The sequence below is a fragment of the Natrix helvetica genome, assembly GCF_964273705.1.
Source record: "Natrix helvetica genome assembly, chromosome: 1".
In the NCBI taxonomy this organism is placed as follows: Eukaryota; Metazoa; Chordata; class Lepidosauria; order Squamata; family Natricidae; genus Natrix; species Natrix helvetica.
Window position 1 is genome coordinate 342,171,938 of NC_138548.1, and position 16,755 is coordinate 342,188,692.

Consider the following 16,755-nt stretch of genomic DNA (forward strand, 5'->3'; position numbering starts at 1 on the left):
ACCCGATTTTATCCATCCATCTGGAGTGCAGGCTTCCAATTTCCTTGGCTACATGGTACCTACTGCTCAGCTGTAGCTAGTACAACCCTATACATTGGGTGAAGGGTCACCTCTGCTAGCAATCATCAAACCGTAACAGCTACATTGATTTCCCAAAGTGCTAATGCTTATACTACTAATATAAAGGGAGATGGCTTTGGTAGTGTTGTCTCTACGCACCACCCTGGTGTTAAAGAGGAAAGGATTCAGTTCCGCCCCAGTCTTACAGGAAGAAGCAGTGAAACGATTGGGGGGGGGGGGGACTACTTTGTAATAGCAATCGTCACAGTTCTGCTTGAGTGTGTATGGAAGTAAGCTGTACTGATCTAAGTGGGATTTCCTGTCATGTAAACATCAGATTCCACAAACTCTCGTAACCTTGGCTACTAAGAAAAGTATGAATGGGTCACCGGTCAAATCTTTTAGATTGGAAGTAAGCGTTCCTGATTTTTTTTTCCCCCACATCCTTCTTTGCACAGTCTTTACGTTCTTCTAATTGGCAGCTTATTTGTCCTTTCCTGAACCAGTTCATGCTTTGGAACATAAAAGGCAAAGCAAAGAGAGAATACGCAGCCCCCTTTCCCGGCTTCACCGGCCCTAAATAGCTGAGGCGATTTGTTTCTTTACTTTGTAGCTACATAAACTTAAGTCAATTGCATCCCCACCAACGGGCCTTGCTCTCTCCAGACCATCGGGGGGTTTATGATTCAGCCATAAACATCATGTTGTCTTTATTTCAAGAGGCTCTTAACCTACTGGCAGCTTTTTTTTTTTATTGTCTTTCCCTGTTGGTCTGCAATATGGGTTCCCACCAATAATGTGTGTCATTGTGTGGCAAAAGACTTGACTTCAATGGCACGGTGAGAGAAGAGGGGGGGGAGAGAGAGATTAACATTGCTATTGGAGGAAAGAAAAAGGGAGCCCCCTCACCCCACCAGAGCTTCAGACTCCCATGACTCAAGAAAGGCGGCCAGGGTAGTGGGCCAAATCACAGTACTATGGCGTGTTGTGAAGACAGCCCCTCCCCCCCAAAAAAATGGCTTTATCAGCTGCACAAATGGGATATTTGTTCAGCTCTAGATGATGCTGTTCCTGTAAACCAATAGATGGTCTGGCCTTCAAATTGATCTGATTGCAAGTGGAGGCAAATTCATCAATGCCTCGGCATGCCTGGGGCTGTCTCTAGCTAGCCGATCCATCGCCAACCACTGATAACTGCTTTATCATTAAAAGTCATTCAAATGGAGCTTAGATTTAGAGGCTTTGTCCTCTTATTTTACAAACCACTTGTACAGCAAATTGCACGGGTTTCATCACCTGCGCACGACTATTTCATCAGCATGCACTAAGAGGTGTGAGGCGTCACAAAATGCATAGCATGTATTGACAGTTAATAGCTGGAGGGGCTAACAAACACACAAAAATTCCAATCTTTTTAAGTTTTCTACAAACCGGAGGGGGAAATGACAAGTATTAAATTTCAGATTGCCAAGTGTTTAAAACTTCTGCCAGAGAGAAAAACTTGTAAACTTGTTGGAACACACCTTAGCTGCTACTTGAGCAATATCAGCCATTCCTTAAAAAGCTAATCTACACTACCGTATTTTCCAGAGTATAAGACGCACCAAGCTTTTGAAGAGGCAAATTAAACAAGTTTTTACACTCTGCAGACCTCCCAAAAAAGGCCCGTTTTTCGCAAAAGTGGAACGTTTTTTGTTACAAAAAGGGCTTGCATAGCCTTTAGGAGGCTTATAGAGTGCTCCTGGGGGATGAGGGGCAGAAACAAGCAAAAAAACAAGCCATTTTCGCTCCTTTCTGCCCTCCTCAGCCCCCAGGAGCACTCTGGAAGCTTCCTAAAGGCTCTGCACGGCCATTTTTGCAAAGGGGGCGGGGTTTGGGGAGGCCAAAAATGCTGTATTCAGTGCTTAAGACGCACCCAGATTTTCACCCTCTTTTTTGAGGGAAAAGGGTGCGTCTTATACTCTGAAAAATACAGTATGCAATTCAGGTTTTGCTGAAATTCTCCAGTCATTCCTAGTATCAGAACATATAAATCTAGAATTTCCACTCTTTTGTGGGGGAGGTCGGTCTATGCAAAAATTAGCATAGGGATCTATGTGTATTGGCAAAGAAGAGTTATTGGATTAAAGTTGGAAAAAGCCCAGAAAATAATGTTATCACTTTTAACAAAGTTACAGAAAAAGACACAGTCACAGACCTGCTACATAATCTTGGCTTTTTCTTATTCTTAACATTTTGAGAACAAAGACACAAATATTAAAAAGGGGGGCTGCTTTTAAGATGGGAAAATCTAGACCGTCATGTTGCTGCACATTTCCCCCCACCCCCCCCAATGCTGACCACTGCAATTTAATCCAGCTATTTGTTAAAGAGAAATGTCCTAACAGGACTAGTGTTGCTTTGAAAATCCAGTTTTTCAAAGCCATTTGGAAATTGACACAAAGGACGTCATAAAGCAAGACACAGTCCACTTGTGGAAGTTAAAAATAAGATACAAACAAGACACCACCAATTACAATATGCACTAGCTAAACGGAGACGTTTACAGCCTTCTAAACAGGAACAACCGTCCTTTGGCTCTCTACAGGCTGTGGAAGAGAAGTCCTAGCACAGGGGTGTCCAAACTTGGGAACTTTAAGACTTGTGGACTTCAACTCCCAGAATTCCCCAGCCAGCATGGCTGGCTGGGGAATTCTGGGAGTTAAAGTCCACAAGTCTTAAAGTTCCCAAGTTTGGACACCCCTGTCCTAGCAGATAAGCTCTCCAAAAAGTGCCACACTTGTTCCTTTTCACATCACAGAAAAAATAATAATAGAGTGATATACTCTTGGCACAAGCTATCCAAATGGTGTGAGAATTTATATACTAGAGTAACCTGCACTTTCTCACTTGGGAAAGATGGAGGGGGGGGGGTTGCCCACAGTTGACTGGGGTTAATGGATTATGTGAATACATCTGAAGGGCATCAGGAGGGGAAGGCAACCTTGGATGATCCTTGGGAGTTTTCCCCTTAACTGAAAACGCCTAAGCCAAGGGTGTCCAAACTTGGGAACTTTAAGACTTGTGGACTTCAACTCCCAGAATTCCCCAGCCAGCCATGCTGGCTGGGGAATTCTGGGAGTTGAAGTCCACAAGTCTTAAAGTTCCCAAGTTTGGACACCCCTGGCCTAAGCATTACTTATATAGAGCAGCTTGGTTATAAATGGCGAAGAGTTAAGGGGTTCCGACCTTCACACAGACCCACTTGAGAGTCCCATTAGAAATCTGGATCCGGAGTACTATCACTTCCGTTGTCTAGAAGAAAGCTCCTCTCACAAAAGACAGCTGTCTTTTGGGGTGTCTGTTCGGCTCGGGTGGTTTCTTGCGTTGTTGGCAGAGGGGGAGATGGCTTAGGCTCTCCCCCCCCCCTTGGGATCCCACAGGCAGCCAAACTTCACAACCTCTCAGTTCAGCAGTTTTAGCTGCCCAGTCACCTGATTCACCAGCTCTTCTTCTCCTATGATGGCAAGGACTGTCTGTGACCCAGCTGACACCTAAGAAAAGAAGGGTATTTATTTTTCATTAGGGACACATGCAATATGAATGAGAGTTCAGAAGACTTGTGGCTTTTCATTTAGCGCTCTCTGGGCTTGGTTGTTTTCTTGCAGATAGTTCCATTACCCAAACTAAGTAACATCATCAGTGCTGAGTGTTGATTAATGTTACCTAGTTTGGGTAATGAAACATCTGCAAAAAAAACAACCAAGCTCAGAGAGCACCAAGGACACATAATAATAATAATAATAATAATAATAATAATAATAATAATAATAATAATAATAATAATAATAATAATAATAAAATTTTATTTGTTAGCCGCACCCTCTCCCGAAGGACTCGGGGCGGCGTACAATAAAAACATATAAAATACAAATATGGACAATACATACACAAAATAGACATATACGTGGAGGAGGTAGACAGATGGATGGAAACAATTAAAATCACAGTTTAAAATCCCCTAAATAAAATCACAAAATTAAAAAACCCGTCAGGAGCGATATCATCAAACTATGGTTGAGCCAGGCCAGCTACTTGGAATAGGTGGGTCTTGAGCTTTGCACGGAAGGCGCGGAGGTCAGAGGTAATCCTAATATCCGGGGGGAGGTCATTCCACAGGGCTGGGCCCGCCACAGAAGGCTCTGCTCCTAGGCGCCGCCCCCCGGCACTGTCTGGTGGACGGCACCTGGAGGAGGCCCTCTCTGTGTGAGCGGATTAGTCGCAGGGATGTATGGGGCAGAATACGATCCCGCAAGTATCTAGGTCCTGAGCCATGGAGCGCTTTAAAGATCGTTATCAAGACCTTGAAACTTCACTGCAACCTACAAACATTCTCCTTTATGGGGCTTCTTTTAACATCCTTTGCTCTAGCTCAGCTTTGTAGATGCTGTGATGCTGGTTTCTCCAGTGGTGCTCCTTAACTACGACTTGGCTGAATGTCTGTGGAGCTTCTCAGTCATCCATGTCAGGGTTGTCCAAAAGGCAACTGGACTTCCTTGGTTTTTCTGAAGAACTGAAGAAGCTTCTTGGATGAGAAGCGAAATGTTTTCAAAGAAAAACAAACAAACAAGAAGGCCCAGTTGCCTTTTCAAAAAAGCCTCTTTGGGATATGACTCGGCTGATTTACACAGGTATGTAAATGTATTTGGGGGGACATAATGCAATTTTTACTGAAATAACCCTGTAAAAAGAAGGGATAGGGGAAGCCCATAGCAGAAATCCATTTTAATGTTTCTTCAGTGCTTCCCTTACAAGTGCTGATGAATGTGGATAAATTTGGGGAAGGAAAAGAATGGAGACACTCCAGTTCCTTCAGCAAGGTTGCTTATTCATATATCCTCGAGAAGTCAATGGTATTTCAAGGCGAAAAGAAACTTTTTTTTAAAAAAAAAGTTTCAAACTCCAGCTCCATTTAAGTATTGTTTTACTTTGTCATTTTTGAGGGGGACAAAATAACAGAAAATAGAGTTGGGAGGGACCTTGAAGGTCTTTTATCCAACCTCCTGCTTAGGCAGGAAACCTATAGCGTTTCAGACAAATGGTTGACCTCCAGTGTTAAGAGCATTTACAAAATCTGGAGGCAAATCGTTCCACCGACTAATTGTATTGTCAGGCATAGGATGTCATGGCTGGAGACAGACAACTGATGCTAGATTTGGTGTCAGGCCCCAAAAAAGGGAAAGACACGTGATGATTCTTCCGAGGTGAATTCTTCATTAATCCACACCTCAAGACAGAATCCTGTCAAACTGAAGCATTCTTCTATCTGCACCTGTAATATATGCTGAGAACTATTAGGGAGGGACTGTTTTGACCCTCTTTCTCTCACACAAAATATCTGGACTGCAGCTGTCTCTTATTCCTCTGGAATGCTCTTCTTCCCTCCCGGGAATCCAGTCTATTGTATTCCATCCCATTTGGTTTTTAGTATCAACTGTAGTAGAAAGTTGTTTTCAGAGGCATAAATAAGAGCTGAACTATTGCGTTTTCATTCTTGTCCAACGGTGTCAATAAAATGCTGTGGTCTAAATGATACTAGAAAGTGAGAAAAAGACCTGCAAATAATTTTTTAACTGAAATAACTGAAAGGCGGCTCAGTGGCTCAGATGCTGAGCTTGTCAATCAGAAAGATCGGAAGTTCGAATCCGTAGCGCCGCATAACGGAGTGAGCTAGTCCCAGCTTCTGCCAACCTAGCAGTTCGAAAGCATGTAAAAATACAAGTAGAAAAGTAGGGACCACCTTTGGTGAGAAGATAACAGTGTTCTGTGCGCCTTCGGCGTTTAGTCATGCCGGCCACATGACCACGGAGATGTCTTCGAACAGCGCTGGTTCTTCGGCTTTGAAACGGAGATGAGCACCGTCCCCTCCACCCCTTATAGTCAGGAATGACTAGCCCATACATGCGAGGGGAATCTTTACCTTTATTGATTACCTTAATTATTATAACTAATAATAACTAATAAAATAAAATAAAAACTAATAACAAATAATCAAGCACCAGTTTTTGTTTCTAAGTTTGGGCAGTTCACAAGACTTATTTAAAGCCAGAGTTGTGGTTTTTTTTAAAGACAGGCGGCTGATACATCTTTTTAGATAAGTAAGTGCCAAAACATCTCTGTTCAGGAGAAATCTTCAATTGCTCTACACCTATTCCCCTGTACGTACAGGTAGTCCTCGACTTATGACCACAATGGAATCTGGCGATTACAGTTGTAAGACGTCATGGTCATAAAGCAGGTCATCATCTGACCGGATCTGATTTTGCAACCTTTTTTTGTGTGACGGTTGTTAAACAAGTTCAATGCTCGAAATGAGTTTTTTTTTTCCTTGGAATCAAAAGTAAACACTGTCTTTTGTGAAAAAGGTAAACCATGGTCACATGACTACGGGATACCGTTAATGCAGGCTTGTTACTTAGCACCCAAAATGCAGTCACGTGATGTTGTAACTTCGGAACTGGGTCATAAGAAGCTTTTGGGGGAGGGGGGGGGTCTGTCATAATTTGGAACTGTTGTTAAGCGACAAGTCGTAGCTCTATTTCTCAAAGAGGCTTTCTTCTAAAACAGGCAAAAAGTTTCAAGCTTTTTTCTCTCAGGCTTTGAAAATGTTCTCAGTCCGCCTGACTCATAAGCTATGGCACGAATTCCAACCCTCCCTTCAAAACGCACGATCCAGGTTGGTTTGCTTGGTTCAGGGTGAGACATATTTGGAGATACATTTTTACCCCCCAGAATAACTAATTTACCTGTGTCCTTCCGGCATCTTGCACTAGGTATGTTGGCAATTCTAGACTCAGGGCGAGCGCGTGCAGTTCCAGCAACTGGTCTGTGTTGGCTCCCTGAAGTACAACTTTCTTTGCACTAAGAAGGGCAAAGCAATACTTCATTGTAAGACCATCACGCCACCCTACATGTTGTCCGCTTGGCTAGGAGCCTAACTAAAACAAATTATAAAAGCAGCTGGACGAAAGTCTACACCTTTTGACTGGCAAAACCAACCCATCATCTTCCAGAAAAGTGGATCTGAGCATTTTATGTAAACTGGGTTTTAGAGGTTAATTTACGGCTGAGCATGATGTATGACTCAACCACCACAGTAAACAAACCAAGAAGAAGATCCCTGCACCACATCTGTCCCACTTCTAATCACCTCTGGCTTAGGAGAGTCAAATCCCTGGCCCTTTTTTAATATGTGGGGCTTAAACTATCTAGAAGTCCTTCTATCTCTTAAACCATCTTTCCCAAGAGTCAAGCTGATTTAAGGACCCACTGAAAGGTTTTTTGCCCTTAGATCCCAAAATAAACCCTTAAATGGGGCTTACCCTCTTTACCAGCCTTTGCCCCAACAAAGACCACAGAAGTTAAAAATGCCACTCTGAAAACACTGAACCAAATTTTATCAATGAACACAACTGACCTTAGTTCACAAACTCTGGTCTGCTGTAAATCATGGCTTACAAACTTAAGAAGCTGGACTTATACAACATACTAAGTCCGCGATGGCGAACCTATGACACATGTGCCAGAGGTGGCACACAACACCCTCTCTCTGGGCACGTGAGCCATCGCCCCAGTTCAGCTCTGCTGCACATGTGCACGTGCATCCCGTCGGCCAGCTGTTCTTCGGGTCTCTGCCATGCATGCACGGGGGCTGGGCATGTGCAGGGGCTGTGCGTGCATGCACAGGGGGGCGCATGCATTGCATTTTGGGGGTTCGGATGCAGCACACATGCTTTGGGCAGTTGGTCCGGAAAAGGTTAGCCATCACTGTATTAAGTCATGGCCAACCAAGCTGCATTACTGTATGCCTTATGAATAAAATCAGAAAGGTGACAGAGGATTCCTCCGAACCAAGCTTCATTTATGAACAGAAAGGAGACTGAACATGGAAGAATCCCATTTGGGTTTCTGGCCTAGACCTTGAAGCTAAAGAATATCATATTGCCCAAAGTTATGGTTTGTTTGCACCCTAACTTGTGTAATATAAAAGAATTAAGAGATGATCTTGGGGACGGTTATTGTACAATGAACCGTTCATTGTAGAAAAGATGATATGGACCAGGAATTGAAGCAAACGTAAGAAACTCAAAATAACACTTCCTTGATTTTGTTTAGCATAAATGAGACAGAAAATTTTGGACAGACTTTCAAGATTCTTTATAGCCTACAGCACTGTTTCCCAACCTCAGCAACTGTGTGGACTTCAGTTCCCAAAATTCCCCAGCCAGGTGGCCTATTATATTAAATTAACACCTTCTATTTTATTACCTTGGTATCTGCTTTAATACATCACGTGTTCCCCTCCAGTTGGAAATTTAAGTTGCTTAATCCTAAACTGTGCTCATTCGGTTTAGTGGTTTACAGCAGCATCCTAAGCCACTAAGTGGTTTATTTGCTTTTGGTTTAGCTGCAGCTTTCCATCCTGTGCAAACCTGAATATAAACTAGCGCCAGGTAGTTATATATATATGAATGTATGTATGTATGTAGGTAGGTACATACCATATTTTTCGGAGTATAAGATGCAGCAAGGTTTTGAAGAGGAAAATTTAAAGAAGTTTTTGCATTCGGCAAACCTCCCAAAAACGGCCCGTTTTTTGCAAAAATGGGCCTGTTTTATTTTCTTCCAAAAAAGGGCATGAACAGCTCTTAGGAGGCTTGTAGAATGCTCGGGGGGGGGGGGGGGGCGCAAAAACGAGCAAAAAACGGCCCATTTTTTGTCAAAAAAAAGGACATGGATAGCCTTTAAGAAGCTTATTGGGTGCTGCTGGGGGCTGGGGGGGGGAATGGGCTGTTCTCTCATTTCTGCCCGCCCCCAGGCCTTAGGAGCTCTCTGAAAGCCTTCTAAAAGCTATGCACGGCCATTTTGGTGAAGGGGGCAGAGTTTCGGGAGGCAAAATTGCTGTATTCAGTGTATAAGACACATCCAGATTTTCAGCCTCTTTTTTGAGGGGAAAAGGTGCGTCTTATACTCCGAAAAATACGGTAAGTATGTATGTATGTAACTAAGTTTAACAGAATCCTGACAAAGATGGCCAAATCTTATTTCCTTACCCATGCTCATCCCATTGGTTGATCATGCCCCTCTGACTTGGCTTTTCATGCACGAGCTGGAACAAGCCAATTGCTGCATGCCCCACCTGAGCAGCAATCTGTGGAGGAAAACATTCAAAATTAGGGCTTTGTCTTGCTTCTGCTGAAATAATGCTGCTGCCCCTAGTGGCAGTGGTTAGACTGCAATATTGCAAGCAAACTCAGCCCACAGTCTGCAGTTCGATCCTGACCCGGCTCAAGGTTGATTCAAACTTCCATCCTTTAAAATGAAGATCCAGATTGTTGGGGGCAATACGCAAATAATGCTTACATTGTAAACCGCCCAGAGTGCGCTATAAAACACTATATAAAGCAGTATATAAGTCTAAACACTACTGCTATATCCCTAGGGAAGGGTTCATTCATTACCTGCAAGTTATATGTAGGAGTCTAGTTAGAAATCCTGACAAATTAATCTTGTAAACATGGATCAACAATGCAGGCAGTTCTGGATTAAGATATTCCGTTCCCTAAGTGTGTCATTAAACTGAATTTGTCCCAAAGGTGCTTTATCAGGAGGCAACTGTACTTTGTTTTTTCTTTGAAGATGTTTTGCTTCTCATCCATTTTCCTTGCAGACAACTGGTCATTTGCATCCTTTTAGAGGGTCCTTGAAGTACTTGGAGGTTTATCTATAATTGTGATTCACTTAACAGCTGCGGCAAGAAAGATCGTATAATGGGGCAAAATTCTCTTAGCAACTGTCTCACTTAGCAGTGGAAATTTTGGAGTTAGTTGTGGTTGTAAGTCAAGGACAACCTAAACTTACAAATGGATTGGGTTAACTACCGAAAATGGTAGACAACATTGTCCTTTCTAGAGTTGATGAACCACTGAAGCCATACATTGTTTTCAGAAACTGCTGAAACCAACCTGCATATTAAAAATGTGTGACTTCAGCAGTTCCTGAAAGCACTGCACGGCTTCAGTGCTAGAAAAAAGACAAGGAGGTCTGCCGTTTTTAGTAATAAAGCAGCCTGTTTGTAACTAAAGTTGTTTTTTAAGTTGGACAATCTTAAATGTGGAGTTTAGGCAGTTTGAGTACTGGGGATTGCCTGTACTTGGAGGACTTAAGTAATTCACACTTGTTATTGAGCCACAGGTGTTACATTTATCATATTAGAAGAAAATGAACTATGCTTTTTGAAAGCTTTTCAAGTTATTGAATGATTCTCCAGCTGACTATTAGTTTCAGCCTTGGATCTGGCCCTCATAATGAAATCAGATTTTTTAAAAAAACTGAGGTAAAGTTTAAAAGGCTAGAAGACAATATACCCCGAAGAGAGTTTACCTTTCCAGTTCCCATGGAGAGTTCCATGTTTACCACAAAGACCATCTTGTGGTGTCTGCCTGGGAGAAGATTGACATCACTGCCCTGTGCCTCATCTTCATCCTGGAAAAGAGAGTTTGACCATAATAAAGTTTTCTGTTGTAATAAACTATATAGGAAATCACAGAGCAAAGATATTAAAATGTCAGACTATGATTGGAGACACCCAAGTTTAAATCTTTGGTCATCCAGGAAGTTCACAGGATAATCCTTGGCCAATCACCAGCTCTGTGTCTACCTTACTGATAAATCAGTGGGATAATGTGCAGAGGAGGAAAAATAACTACCCACACTGCTTTTGGAAGTACATGTAGTCCTTGACTTATGACCACAATTGAGCCTAAAATTTCTGTTGCTAAACAAGACAATTGTAAAGTGGGTTTTGCCCCATTTTATGACTTTTCTTTTTTTTATAACCTTTTTCTTTCTTTCTTGCCATGGTTGTTAAGTGGATCACTGCAGCTGTTACGTTAACGTCACAATTCTTAAGTGAATCTGGCTTTTCCCATTGACCTTGTTTGTCAGAAAATTGTGAAATGTGATCAAATGTGACCCTGGGAAAATGCAGCCATCATAAACATGAGTCAGTTGCCCAGCATCTGAATTTTGAGCATTTGACCATCAGGCTGCTGCAATGGTGGCGTACGTGCAAAATGTTAAGTCCCTTTTTTTCCAGTGCCGTTGTACCTTTGAATGGTTACTAAATGAACTGTTATAAGTCGAGGACTACCTGTATTCCGCCCTACCCATCAGCAAAACAGATGGCACTATTACAATGTTATTCATCTCATACACCCCAGTAGAAAAATTCCTCTACTTATGAAAAAGGTTATGTTCCAAGATGGTCTCCCCCTCTAATCCGTTAATGGTTTATGATCACTCTTGTGCTTAATTCCAGACATTCACAGTCACTACAGTATATACCCTACATAGTCACTACACAACGAAACAGTGAACAATATGCAAGCAGAAGTTGGAGGAAGGTGGAAAGGGTTAGTACGCTTTCTCCCAACTGCAGGGACCTTCTAGGTTGGAGTTGCGGACAGGTTTGTTCATATCAACAAAAATCATACGTACATAAAATCATACAATTATGCTGATGGGCTGTAATCATGTAGGCTACTAGCGTGCAGCAAATATGATATGTGCATTAACTGCTTGAAACATATATTACAGACATGATACTAAAATGGTACTATATATGAGTTTCAAGCAATTAATGTGCATATCATATTTGCTGCACTCTTGCAGCCTGTATGATTACAGTCCATCAATATAATTATTCCAAATCATAAATATTTCCTGAGGCCAGGGAGAAGTATTTTTTTGCCACTTCAGGATGATTCTCAAGGAATGTGTAATTCATAAGTCCCTTTTTAAAAAAAGGCCTTGGCATTGCTGAATCCTGAATTGGTTTTTGAATAATTGCACATAAATAGCTTTGCTTGTGTAGAAAACTAGGTGGTTACATTCTGAAAAATTAGGAAGCCACAGATTTTCTGGTAGAAGCAAGACTGAATTTTGGCATTTAAACTAAGTTTAAGTCTGTGGGAGTGTGTTATATAAATATGCATGTACAATGATATAGCCCTTTCATCAGAATATGTATGCAATTCAAGCCTTGAACTACATTTCATATCATTCACTTCCAGCATCTAAGAAACATGTTTTCATCCCTAGCGAACAGCATCATCCATATATTCTTCAATATACATCATAAGCCCTTAGATCATTCATAATTCTTTGAAGAAGTTTAAAAAATTAAATTATAAAAATACTTAAAGTGTAGGATAGACTAGTGGACACATGTTTCAGCACACTTTATTTATTTGCTTCATGCTACTCCAAGCAAATGAATTATAAGTTGGATACAAGTTAAAGTGTTTTCTATTATGTTCTTTTTTTCAAATAAAGCTACTCAGTACACAGGGATAGGGATAGCTTTTTTAAAAAATTAAGGGTGACTTGGAGTAACATCACCTTTATCAGCCAGAAAATCTGATACTATGAGAAATATATTTATCTTTCGGGTGCCACTAGACTTTTGCTACTTTGCTACTACAAATTAACACCCATAGACTTCTGGAAATGCAGCAATACATAAGCTTTCCCCCTCCTCCATTCCATTAAAGGTTTGCAATTAGGAGCCTTTAATATCCCTACAAATATGTGAATCCTTTTAGATCTATCATTTCCTCAAGAAAAATATTTCTGCCCTTAGGTAGTATAGGAAGTTAGTATCCACCCCTCTCCTAGAAAAATGAAACATTAAAAGGGCAGAATATTTCCCCTAAAAGGGAGGCAGAAACTCTCTCTCACACACACCTTTGTCAATGGGCCATTAAGGCCTGGGCCAGTCTATTCTACATAATAAAGATCTACCTCCTTCAGGCAGAGCTATAATAGGAATTTCCCAAAGCCCTTTCATTACATCATCACTCAGCAAGAGTCAACCAAGCCTGGGACATATATATGTATGCACCATCAGGCTAGGGCTTGAAATGCGATCACATACACGTATATTATATATATAGGCACTAGGCCAGAAACCGATCTTTCACTGGATCAGAAACGGAAACCAAGATCGCAAAAGCAGATACCTGGGAATCGAGACCGCTACTGAAGTAAAGCTGCGCCGCCGCTTCAGCAGAATGACCTCCGGTGAGCGCCAGAGCCTGGAGGCAAGAAAAGAGGAGGGGGGTGGGTGGGTTAGAAATAAACCAAGCGGAATGGATCCTCAACCCGCGCCGGATCCCGATTCACTGACAAAGGCGACCCCACCCTCCGCGCTGCAGCCTCGGGAATCCCCAGGTCCAGCAAGAGAGCGAAGAGAGACTCATCGACGCTGGCGTCCGAATCGGGCGATTGCGACTCCATTCCTTACAGCTGCCGGCGCTCTGTCCACCTATTGGCCGCTTCTCTCCCTTCTCGACCAATGAAACGGCGCCTGCTCCTTTCGTCATCTCTCGGTGACCAATGGCCCTGCCCGTTCCTTGGCTTGCGACTATTACCTGCGCCCGTAGCGGAGCGCGGGCTGGCTTTTAATGGTTTCGGATTCCACGTGGATTTCTAGGAGCAGGACCCTTGCCGCTGGGAACTGTGGGGATTGTAGTCCAAGGTGAAAGATAAGTGCGGCTATCCTTATAAAAGTTAAGGTAGCCTTAAGCATTGCATCAAGGTGGCTGTTAGTAATAATGACTGTTATATAGAGAAGCTGAATTTGCACAAGAAACTGCCTATGGTCTGTGAACTTAACCACCCGCATTTTATTTAAATGTTTATTTAAATTTAAATTTACAGTGGAATCCACACTGTATATCGGACATTAATACAATAGAGAGAAGGTCCAGAGATGTTTCACAAGAAGTGTCCTTAACTCCTGCTCGCAATAAAATACCTTATGCCACCAGGCTTGAAATTTTAGGCCTGGACAATATCGAACTACGCCGTCTACGTACCGACATAAGCATAATACACAAAATTATCTGCTATAACGTCCTACCTGTAAACAACTACCTCAACTTCAACTGCAATAATACATGGGCAAACAATAGATGCAAATTCAAAGTAAACCGCTCCAAACTCTATTGCAGAAAATGCAACTTCAGCAACAGAATGGTCAATGCCTGGAATGCTCTCCCTGATTCTGTTGTTAGTTCCTCAAACCCCCATATCTTTAACCTTAAACTGTTCACCGTGGACCTCACATGTTTCCTAAGGGGGCGTGCATAAGCATACCCATGTACCTACCATCCCTGTCCTACTGTCCCCATTGATATGTACTCGTTTTATATGTTCATGGCCATGTTACACTTATTTATATCCATCTATTTGTACCAATCATGTGAAAATGCCCATGTCTATACTAATACCTGTTATCTTGTACACATTGACAAATAAATACATAAATTAAATAAATAAATAAATAAATGATCTGACAATCCATCCTTTGTGGTCAGCCTATGGTTTCATGGGCTGTGCAAACCCTGAAAAATGTTTCAACTGAGCAAATGATGATCCTTGAACTATAGATGGCCATAGTGATTTGTTACGGACTTTCTGAAAGGAAGGGGCATAGAATGGACAGCCAGTTTTCTTCACTCCCACCCTCCAGAGCTGCCATTCTGGGTAATATTGGTAGTGATGATTGCAACCATCCAGCCTGTATTTTATAGCAAGAGGGGAGTGGGAGAACGCTCTGTGAGAGGGATCTTGGAATCCTAGTGAATGATAATTTAAATATGAGCCAGCCGTGTGCTGCAGCTACCAAAAAAGCCAAAATAGTCCTAGGCTGTGTTAATGGGGATAGAATCAAGATCACATGAAAATACCACTTTATAATGCCTTGATAAGAGCATGCTTGGAATACTGCATCCAGCTTTGGTCACCGCAATATAAAAATATGTTGAGACTAGAAAGAATGCAGAGAAGAGCAACAAATGTTTTAGGGGACTGGAGGCTAAAACATATGAATGTTTGCTGGAATTAAGTGTGTCTAATTTAATGAAAAGAAGGACTAGAGGTAGCATGAAAGCAATGTTCCCATATATATATGGGACTGCCAAAAAGCAGAGTGGGTTAACCTAATCTCCAAAGCATCTGAAGGCAGGATAAGAAGCAATGTACATTACATCTTCTACATTAAAGATAAAATCCCTGCGAAACAAATTTATACAGACGAAGATGGAAGAATTTTAATGGTGGAAATAATGGACAATGCTAGGAAAATACTGCTAATTGGAATTTACGCCCCAAATGGAAAACAAGATGACTTTTATAAAAAAAATCCACAAGAAAATTTCTGATCTAGACTATGTTGACATTTGCATGATGGGAGACTTTAATGGTATTGTAGACCAGAAACTGGACTATAAAACCCACAAAACAACAAAACAAAATAGAAAAACACTCCCAAAGTCCTTCTTCAGGATGATGGATGAAATAAATCTAAAAGACGTTTGGAGAGAAAGGAACCCCATTAAAAAACAATACACCTTTTATTCAAATAGACACTCATCGCTCTCTAGAATTGACATGATTTGGGCTTCAACGGGCATATCCAGCAGCGCACTAGACGTGGAGATTGAGTCAAACACCTGGGCAGATCACAATCCAATGGCAATAGATTGGAGACAACAAAGAAGAAGATCTAGATGGACATTAGATAACAGGATATTGAAAGAGAAAGAATTTGTAAAGAAAATGGAAAAAGAATTGACTTTCTTCTTTAAAGAAAACAAAAAAGAAGACACGTCCTTACAGAATCTCTGGGATACAATGAAGGCCTTTTCTAGAGGTTTGATAATAGACTATACAAGAAAGAGAAACTTAAAGAAAAGACAAGTGTCTAAGGATCTAGAAAAAGATTACAGCACTCTGGAAAAAGAACTACAGAAATTTCCACAAAAGAAAGAGATTAAAATAAAGATGGACACAATAAAACACAAACTGGACCTACTGGAAAAGGAGGATTTGGCCCAAAAAATCAGAGGTGCCAAACAGAACTATTTTGAAAATGCAAATAAACCAGGCAGATGGCTGGCATATAAACTGAGAAAAGAAAGAGAGACCAAGAAAATATTACAACTAAGAGATGAACAAGGACAATTGCACTATGGAAATATGGAAAAAAAGAAAATTATTCAAGATTACTATGCCAAGTTGTATGAACAAGAGAACATAAAAGAGAAAGAAGTGAAACAATATTTACAAAATGCCAAACTCACCCAAATACCAAATGATACTAGAACTATACTTGAAGATAAAATAACAATGATGGAACTAACTGAGGCCCTTAAAAGACATAACAATGGGAAGGTCCCGGGACCGGATGACCTTCCTGTGGAATTCTATAGAACACTAGAAAAATCCTTGGCCGTTCCATTACTAAAAGTCATGAATGAAGTAATGATTGAAAGCAAAATACCCAACTCATGGTTGGAGGCATATATTACATTGCTACCCAAAGAGGAGGCAGACCATACGCAAATTAAGAACTATAGACCTATTTCCTTGTTGAACTCAGACTATAAACTATTTGCCTCCATACTGGCAGAGAGACTGAAAAAATATTTAAATGGGTTTATCCATCCGGACCAAAATGGTTTTTTACCAAAGAGGCAAATTAGAGACAATATAAGGACAATTCTAGATACCTTAGAATATTATGAGGCCCACTCTGAGAAGCAAATGGCTTTGATCTTCTTGGATGCGCAGAAAGCCTTTGATAATGTG

At 41.3% G+C, this 16,755-nt stretch overlaps 1 protein-coding gene across 2 annotated transcripts; it reads right to left on the minus strand.

The window, feature by feature from the left end:
• Window positions 1-294: 294 nt before the first annotated feature.
• Window positions 295-13,446, minus strand: LOC309385020 (putative peptidyl-tRNA hydrolase 2). Of its 2 annotated transcripts, none has more exons than XM_081939063.1 (7): window positions 13,303-13,446; window positions 13,122-13,196; window positions 10,483-10,584; window positions 9,153-9,250; window positions 6,846-6,960; window positions 3,228-3,593; window positions 295-3,084 (listed from the first exon to the last, which is right to left on the minus strand). In XM_081939063.1, exons 1-6 carry the CDS (start codon window positions 13,396-13,398, stop codon window positions 3,504-3,506), a joined length of 576 nt encoding a protein of 191 aa, XP_081795189.1. In that variant the 5' UTR covers window positions 13,399-13,446; the 3' UTR covers window positions 295-3,084; window positions 3,228-3,503. The 2 variants fall into 2 exon arrangements, with proteins under 2 accessions (XP_081795189.1, XP_081795188.1); XM_081939062.1 differs by having other exon boundaries at window positions 295-3,074; window positions 3,219-3,593.
• Window positions 13,447-16,755: the final 3,309 nt, after the last annotated feature.

Coding starts and splice junctions, on each gene's coding strand:
- LOC309385020 (XM_081939063.1), bottom strand. CDS start 13,398: ATGGAGTCGCAATCGCCCGATTCGGACGCCAGCGTCGATGAGTCTCTC. Junction 10,585..13,121: donor GTAGCGGTCTCGATTCCCAG/GTATCTGCTTTT, acceptor TCTCTTTTCCAG/GATGAAGATGAGGCACAGGG. Junction 3,594..6,845: donor AAGATGCCGGAAGGACACAG/GTAAATTAGTTA, acceptor TTCTTTTCTTAG/GTGTCAGCTGGGTCACAGAC.